The sequence below is a fragment of the Oncorhynchus gorbuscha genome, linkage group LG11 (assembly GCF_021184085.1).
Source record: "Oncorhynchus gorbuscha isolate QuinsamMale2020 ecotype Even-year linkage group LG11, OgorEven_v1.0, whole genome shotgun sequence".
NCBI lineage: Eukaryota > Metazoa > Chordata > Actinopteri > Salmoniformes > Salmonidae > Oncorhynchus > Oncorhynchus gorbuscha.
This window is the reverse complement of record NC_060183.1, coordinates 45,956,160-45,965,268: the sequence shown is the minus strand read 5'-3', so window position 1 is coordinate 45,965,268 and position 9,109 is coordinate 45,956,160. Positions and strand designations below refer to the sequence as shown.

The 9,109-nt window shown below is 50.2% G+C and overlaps 1 protein-coding gene across 2 annotated transcripts in view; it reads right to left on the bottom strand.

The window, feature by feature from the left end:
- Window positions 1-5,998, bottom strand: part of LOC124047838 (armadillo repeat protein deleted in velo-cardio-facial syndrome-like) — a 24,619-nt gene extending 18,621 nt beyond the window's left edge. The window contains exon 1 of one of the 2 annotated variants that reach the window (XR_006841134.1): window positions 5,744-5,998. Coding sequence is in view for 1 of the 2 variants with exons in the window: in XM_046368156.1 (XP_046224112.1) it covers window positions 5,744-5,764 (21 nt within the window). In the remaining variant the exon portion in view is untranslated. The remainder of the gene's footprint in view (window positions 1-5,743) is intronic. The other variant, XM_046368156.1, reaches the window with a different exon arrangement.
- Window positions 5,999-9,109: the final 3,111 nt, after the last annotated feature.

Below are 9,109 nucleotides of genomic sequence, written 5' to 3'. Positions count from 1 at the left end.
CTGGTGATCCCAGCGCGCACGACCCACGTGGAGTTCCAGGTCTCCGGTAGCCTCTGGAACTGCCGATCTGCAGCCAACAAGGCAGAGTTCATCTCAGCCTATGCCTCCCTCCAGTCCCTCGACTTCTTGGCACTGACAGAAACATGGATCACCACAGATAACACTGCTACTCCTACTGCTCTCTCTTCGTCCGCCCACGTGTTCTCGCACACCCCGAGAGCTTCTGGTCAGCGGGGTGGTGGCATCGGGATCCTTATCTCTCCCAAGTGGTCATTCTCTCTTTCTCCCCTTACCCATCTGTCTATCGCCTCCTTTGAATTTCATGCTGTCACAGTTACCAGCCCTTTCAAGCTTAACATCCTTATCATTTATCGCCCTCCAGGTCCCCTCGGAGAGTTCATCAATGAGCTTGATGCCTTGATAAGCTCCTTTCCTGAGGATGGCTCACCTCTCACAGTTCTGGGCGACTTTAACCTCCCCACGTCTACCTTTGACTCATTCCTCTCTGCCTCCTTCTTTCCACTCCTCTCCTCTTTTGACCTCACCCTCTCACCTTCCCCCTACTCACAAGGCAGGCAATACGCTCGACCTCATCTTTACTAGATGCTGTTTTTCCACTAACCTCATTGCAACTCCCCTCCAAGTCTCCGACCACTACCTTGTATCCTTTTCCCTCTCGCTCTCATCCAACACTTCCCACACTGCCCCTACTCGGATGGTATCGCGCCGTCCCAACCTTCGCTCTCTCTCCCCCGCTACTCTCTCCTCTTCCATCCTATCATCTCTTCCCTCTGCTCAAACCTTCTCCAACCTATCTCCTGATTCTGCCTCCTCAACCCTCCTCTCCTCCCTTTCTGCATCCTTTGACTCTCTATGTCCCCTATCTTCCAGGCCGGCTCGGTCCTCCCCTCCCGCTCCGTGGCTTGACGACTCATTGCGAGCTCACAGAACAGGGCTCCGGGCAGCCGAGCGGAAATGGAGGAAAACTCGCCTCCCTGCGGACCTGGCATCCTTTCACTCCCTCCTCTCTACATTTTCCTCCTCTGTCTCTGCTGCTAAAGCCACTTTCTACCACTCTAAATTCCAAGCATCTGCCTCTAACCCTAGGAAGCTCTTTGCCACCTTCTCCTCCCTCCTGAATCCTCCTCCCCCCCCCCCTCCTCCCTCTCTGCAGATGACTTCGTCAACCATTTTGAAAAGAAGGTCGACGACATCCGATCCTCGTTTGCTAAGTCAAACGACACCGCTGGTTCTGCTCACAGTGCCCTACCCTGTGCTCTGACCTCTTTCTCCCCTCTCTCTCCAGATGAAATCTTGCGTCTTGTGACGGCCGGCCGCCCAACAACCTGCCCGCTTGACCCTATCCCCTCCTCTCTTCTCCAGACCATTTCCGGAGACCTTCTCCCTTACCTCACCTCGCTCATCAACTTATCCCTGACCGCTGGCTACGTCCCTTCCGTCTTCAAGAGAGCGAGAGTTGCACCCCTTCTGAAAAAACCTACACTCGATCCCTCCGATGTCAACAACTACAGACCAGTATCCCTTCTTTCTTTTCTCTCCAAAACTCTTGAACGTGCCGTCCTTGGTCAGCTCTCCCGCTATCTCTCTCAGAATGACCTTCTTGATCCAAATCAGTCAGGTTTCAAGACTAGTCATTCAACTGAGACTGCTCTTCTCTGTATCACGGAGGCGCTCCGCACCGCTAAAGCTAACTCTCTCTCCTCTGCTCTCATCCTTCTAGACCTATCGGCTGCCTTCGATACTGTGAACCATCAGATCCTCCTCTCCACCCTCTCCGAGTTGGGCATCTCCGGCGTGGCCCACGCTTGGATTGCGTCCTACCTGACAGGTCGCTCCTACCAGGTGGCGTGGCGAGAATCTGTCTCCTCACCATGCGCTCTCACCACTGGTGTCCCCCAGGGCTCTGTTCTAGGCCCTCTCCTATTCTCGCTATACACCAAGTCACTTGGCTCTGTCATAACCTCACATGGTCTCTCCTATCATTGCTATGCAGACGACACACAATTAATCTTCTCTTTTCCCCCTTCTGATGACCAGGTGGCGAATCGCATCTCTGCATGTCTGGCAGACATATCAGTGTGGATGACGGATCACCACCTCAAGCTGAACTTCGGCAAGACGGAGCTGCTCTTCCTCCCGGGGAAGGACTGCCCGTTCCATGATCTCGCCATCACGGTTGACAACTCCATTGTGTCCTCCTCCCAGAGCGCTAAGAACCTTGGCGTGATCCTGGACAACACCCTGTCGTTCTCAACTAACATCAAGGCGGTGGCCCGTTCCTGTAGGTTCATGCTCTACAACATCCGCAGAGTACGACCCTGCCTCACACAGGAAGCGGCACAGGTCCTAATCCAGGCACTTGTCATCTCCCGTCTGGATTACTGCAACTCGCTGTTGGCTGGGCTCCCTGCCTGTGCCATTAAACCCCTACAACTCATCCAGAACGCCGCAGCCCGTCTGGTGTTCAACCTTCCCAAGTTCTCTCACGTCACCCCGCTCCTCCACTCTCTCCACTGGCTTCCAGTTGAAGCTCGCATCCGCTACAAGACCATGGTGCTTGCCTACGGAGCTGTGAGGGGAACGGCACCTCAGTACCTCCAGGCTCTGATCAGGCCCTACACCCAAATAAGGGCACTGCGTTCATCCACCTCTGGCCTGCTCGCCTCCCTACCACTGAGGAAGTACAGTTCCCGCTCAGCCCAGTCAAAACTGTTCGCTGCTCTGGCTCCCCAATGGTGGAACAAACTCCCTCACGACGCCAGGACAGCGGAATCAATCACCACCTTCCGGAGACACCTGAAACCCCACCTCTTTAAGGAATACCTAGGATAGGATAAAGTAATCCTTCTCACCCCCCTTAAAATATGTAGATGCACTATTGTAAAGTGGCTGTTCCACTGGATGTCATAAGGTGAATGCACCAATTTGTAAGTCGCTCTGGATAAGAGCGTCTGCTAAATGACTTAAATGTAAATGTAAATAATGTCCTCATCTTCATGCAAATAAATATGTCATAGAGAGAAAGAAGGAGAGATGAAAGCCCCATGGTGGACACACAGCAGAGAGAAAGAGACAGGGTGAGGGAGAGAGAGACAGAGTGAGAGAGAGAGAGAGAGAGAGAGAGAGAGAGAGAGAGAGAGAGAGAGAGAGAGAGAGAGAGAGAGAGAGAGAGAGAGAGAGAGAGACAGAGGAGAGAGAGAGAGAGAGAGAGAGAGAGAGAGAGAGAGAGAGAGAGAGAGACAGAGAGACAGAGAGAGAGAGAGAGAGAGAGAGAGAGAGAGAGAGAGAGAGAGAGAGAGAGAGAGAGAGAGAGAGAGAGAGAGAGAGAGAGAGAAGAGAGAGAGAGAGAGGGGAGAGGGGGAGAGAGAGAGGGAGGAGGGGAGAGGGGGAGAGAGAGAGAGAGAGAGAAGAGAGAGAGAGAGAGGGGAGAGGGGGAGAGAGAGAGGGAGGAGGGAGAGGGGAGAGAGAGAGAGAGAGAGAGAGAGAGAGAGAGAGAGAGAGAGAGAGAGAGAGAGAGAGAGAGAGAGGGGGGGAGGAGGGGAGAGAGAGAGGGGGGAGAGGGGGGGAGAGAGAGAGAGAGAGAGAGAGAGAGAGAGAGAGAGAGAGAGAGAGAGAGAGAGAGAGAGAGAGAGAGGGAGAGGGAGAAGGGGAGAGGGGGAGAGAGAGAGAGGGAGAGGGAGAAGGGAGAGGGGAGAGAGAGAGAGAGAGAGAGAGAGAGAGAGAGAGAGAGAGAGAGAGAGAGAGAGAGAGAGAGAGAGAGAGAGAGAGAGAGAGAGAGAGAGAGAGGGAGAGGGAGAAGGGGAGAGGGGGAGAGAGAGAGGGAGAGGGAGAAGGGGAGAGGGGGAGAGAGAGAGAGAGAGAGGGGGAGAGGGGAGAGAGAGAGAGAGAGAGAGAGAGAGAGAGAGAGAGAGAGAGAGAGAGAGAGAGAGAGAGAGAGAGAGAGAGAGAGAGAGAGAGAGAGAGAGAGAGAGGGAGAAGGGGAGAGGGGGAGAGAGAGAGAGGGAGAGGGAGAAGGGGAGAGGGGGAGAGAGAGAGAGAGAGAGAGAGAGAGAGAGAGAGAGAGAGAGAGAGAGAGAGAGAGAGAGAGAGAGAGAGAGAGAGAGAGAGAGAGAGAGAGAGAGAGAGGGAGAGGGGGAGGGGGGAGAGAGAGGAGAGAGGGAGAAGGGGAGAGAGAGGGAGAGAGGGAGAGGGAGAAGGGAGAGGGGGAGAGAGGGGAGAGAGGGAGAGGGAGAAGGGGAGAGGGGGAGAGAGAGGGAGAGGGAGAAGGGGAGAGGGGGAGAGAGAATGCCATCTTAAACAGCCCTGGAGGGATAAATGATTGGAGCAGAGATAAATAAATAACTAGCTGACTAAAGGCAGGGTGTCTCTGTTCTCTAGGGAAGGCTTGATGGAGGGATTGAGATATGGTAATAGGGTTTGATAGAGGCAAAGAGGGATGTATAGGGAGGTTAGGGATTGTGAGAAATTCCCACCTGGCCCTGTTTTTAGATTAGCCTTTCAACAGATCCAGAGCCTTCCAACACTGTTCCTCCATCACATCAAACAACTATCCTCATATGTCTACAGATTTGCTGCTGTTTACAAATGAGATGCAGGAGATAAATGTTAGAGGCACTGAAGCAGGGGACAAAGTGACACGATTAGAGTCTTGTTCCAGCCAACTGTCAAATCAAGGCTGACTGCACCACATTATAGTGGAAAGGCCAACAGTCTGATCTTCTGCTGAGTGAGTTCAGATTTAGTGGCCGGCTCAAGGGCACTCCAGACGCAAGCCACATTTAATACTTGTCACAAGCTCATTACGATAGACGAATCATGCAGGGGAGGGAGAAAATGCATGCCCTCTATCTCAACATTAATGTAGCTCAGAGGAGAAGCTGCGACCCTGTTGGAATTACCACTGACAATGCAGTCAATTTGTCTTCATCAGATAGAGGAGAGAGAAATGTGTATCGCTCCAGTACTTGATGTGAAATGACTGTGTGCACAACATTGCGGTAAACACCAAGCAATAACTTGTCACAATTAGACCCCCTCCCAGGGTTCCGAATTAGAGGGGCAAGAAGTTGGCTTGTTTTTGTTTTGTTGTCAAGACGTGGGAGGAAAACATTCTCTGTCCACATTACCCAAACACAGCATTACCCAGTCACAGCAGCCTCAGAGAGCCACTGCAGCGAGGCATTACAGCATGACGACATCAGGATATCCCATCTCATCCACCGCTGTGCCAAGACTCATTTCCATTGAGAATGAGGACACCGCTCATCCCTTGTCTTTGTCTATGCAGGATGCAGGAGCCAGGAAGCCCCCTGGACAACGAGCAGTTCAATACTTGCATGGATATATTTAATGTAATTCTAACTTCCAGTGGCTTGCTGGCGGTGTGCTGGGTGATAAAAGCGTATGCAGCAGCAGCACATTCCCCTGTGGGCGGTTATCACTCAGTCTCCTCTCATAATGTTACCATGATTGACAGCCTCTCCATATGTCCTGCAGCATACACACTGAACAGAGGTGTTAAGAGCATGTCCCTGAGCACACACAAGTAGACTGAGGGGAGAAATGAACGCTTTCCCCTTCATACTAGGAGAGAAGCCTATAGCTGACCGAATAGAATAGAATACAGAACAGCTGTGGACTCTGGGCTCCTGTAGGAAAAGCGTCGGCGGGAAAAGAGGGAGGGTTAGTGGAGAGAAAACAAATACTAAATCAAAACACTTACCTCTTTCACCTCTGCAGGCATTGCCAAATCCCTTTGATTAGCTTTCCTCCCAAACGATGGACAGAATCCTTCCCCAGTGAGAAGAGAGCACCGCGCCTGTTCCCCGCCTCCTGCTGTTTTCTCCCCTGACTTTTCCCTTTCCCTGCGAGCATGGAGGCAGTTCAGACATGAGCAGCCATCCTTCCTCCCGGGCTCTCACTAACGCACGTACGTGCACGCAGGCACATCCCCACTCTCTCTCTCTCTCTCTCTCTCTCTCTCTCTCTCTCTCTCTCTCTCTCTCTCTCTCTCTCTCTCTCTCTCTCTCTCTCTCTCTCTCTCTCTCTCTCTCTCTCACACACGCACACACGCAGACACGCACACACACACACACACTCTCACATGTGCACACAGTGATCTCAGATTGATTCTGCACTCTCCCCCATGAAAGAGATGCTGAATCAACAACAAAAAACAGGCAGTCTCATCATTACACACCCCTCTCTGCCGTCATACAAACAGCTGTATCCAAGGTTAGTAGCAAGACGTTGGTAAAATCAAACTAAAAGAAATACTGCTGAACCCTATAAGAAAAGGGGGTGAGTATATCCAGTTAGCGGAAAGAAATCTGCGTGCTTTCTCCCCAGTAGCCTGCTTCTCTCACTCACTCACACACACAGTTCCCTCTGGGCTGGCAAACAGATGCAGGTGGAGCAGGAGAGAAGGCTGCTCCAGCCCAGCCCCGTCACCCATGTGCAGGACAGAGGGAGGGACGGATGGGAAAAGGGGATGGAGGGAGAGAAGGATGGAGGGATGGAGGAGAGGAGAGGAAGGCAAAGGGTGCAGCAGACAAAGAGAGGCTACCCTGCACACGGCGATAACAGCCTCGAGTGAAACTAGATATTTGCATGCAATTCAATTAGACAACATTACATTTTAATATTAAAACCCAGTCATCTAAAGAGGCGCGAACATCTAATTATTACCCTATAGTGATCTGTGAAAACACCCTTGAGTGATGTAAGCTCCTACTCATGCTCTGTGAATTGTAAATCCAAAACAGAAAGCTAGACATAGTGAAAAAAGAGACAAATATTAGACTAAATGGCACTAATTAGCACTTGCTCAAATGCATGGACATGTTGTGTATTGCTAGCTGTCCCCCTCAATGACTTGAATCTTACAGTAATAGGATGGCTTATGAACGACAGTTTCAAAACATACAGATGAAAATACAAGGGGGACAGCTAGCAATACACAGCATGTCCATGCATCCCACACAGATACACAGCATGTCCATGCATCCCACAGAGAAGCACTGCATGTATGGTACGTACAGTACATTGTACAGTACAGTAGGGGGGATCACGCGCTCAAATGGACACGCATTCTGTCATGCTCAGCATTACATTCCTCCACATCCATTCATTCCCACTTTCTCTCTATCACACAGACACATTCCCTTTCATCCGTTCTAAACCCCCCCCCCCCCCACACACACCCCACACACACACACACTGCCCCCCCAGCCACCTCTATGAAAGTCTGATGTGACCGAGGCTAATTCATTAGCAGAATTAACACGGAGGACCCGCGGGCTTCACAACCCAGCTAGTTTAATGAGCAGAGCAGTTAACATCTAAGGACAGCTAAAATACACTATTATAAGATGTGCTTGTAACCAATGAGATTCAAGTGAAGTGGTATATTGCTGTTGACACAGCAGCGTATTCCAACTAAATTGAGCCACATCTGGAAATACCAATAAAGGTCAACAGTGAGCCGTAACATGGGACAGTGATCTATACTCAGTCACTGGTGTTGGTTACCAATCTTTTTCGGTTATTGTACCACCAACTGAAGATTGCTCTGCCCGGAGTACCTCTGAAGTATCCCCTCATGTGTATTTTACCAGTAAACCTATGGTCTCATGAGTCTACTCATGTACCCCATAGTACCCTAGGTCGGGAAACACTGATGTAGGCTATGGCAGGACAAGGCAACTAAAATAAGAAAGGGTCATATATCTGGGACTTGAGAGAACCCATTGGGCACAGACGTCAATTCAATGTCTATTCAGCGTTGGTTCAATGTAATTTCATTTAAAACGACGTGGATACATTGTCGATTCAATCAGTGTGTGCCCAGTGGGAAGGACGTTTTCCAAGAGTGGAGCCAGTAAGCTTGAGAGCCTGTCCGCTCCGACTACTAATAATACTGTGCCCGACGTGCTGTCTTCCAGTTAGCAGTACCTGCAAATCAGAATAATCCACAGAAAAACAGGAAAAGGAACTTCAGGAAAGGAAATTCCCCCGACGCAGACAGTCCAACAAAGGGCCGAGTGAATGTTGAAGTTCTATAGATAATATATGAGATACAAGTCTCTTTGAATTGTGATAAATAATGAATGTAAACCAGGGGGCCCCAGAGAGCTGAACTACACAAGGTGTTATGATTTATACTGGGCCTTCCTGTCAAGTGTCACCACAGGAAACGCTTCATCATAAACAGCCCAGGGAGGAAATGAAACGCTTCATCATAAACAGCCCAGGGAGGAAATGAAACGCTTCATCATAAACAGCCCAGGGAGGAAATGAAACGCTTCATCATAAACAGCCCAGGGAGGAAATGAAACGCTTCATCATAAACAGCCCAGGGAGGAAATGAAACGCTTCATCATAAACAGCCCAGGGAGGAAATGAAACGCTTCATCATAAACAGCCCAGGGAGGAAATGAAACGCTTCATCATAAACAGCCCAGGGAGGAAATGAAACGCTTCATCATAAACAGCCCAGGGAGGAAATGAAACGCTTCATCATAAACAGCCCAGGGAGGAAATGAAACGCTTCATCATAAACAGCCCAGGGAGGAAATGAAACGCTTCATCATAAACAGCCCAGGGAGGAAATGAAACGCTTCATCATAAACAGCCCAGGGAGGAAATGAAACGCTTCATCATAAACAGCCCAGGGAGGAAATGAAACGCTTCATCATAAACAGCCCAGGGAGGAAATGAAACGCTTCATCATAAACAGCCCAGGGAGGAAATGAAACGCTTCATCATAAACAGCCCAGGGTGGAAATGAAACGCTTCATCATAAACAGCCCAGGGAGGAAATGAAACGCTTCATCATAAACAGCCCAGGGAGGAAATGAAACGCTTCAATGGCACGGGAATCTGAACCTGGCAATCAACAAGGCACTGATGACCCTGATGGATGGAGCATATCAATTAGGAGGAGAGTGTGTGTGTGTGTGTGTGTGTGTGCGTCTGATGTAGGTGTGCATGATGGCGTGCATCTGATATAACTTTATCACCATTGGAGAGCCAAACATAACCACAACATGGTGTAAGATAGCACTATTCTGACACCAGAATCTGCTGC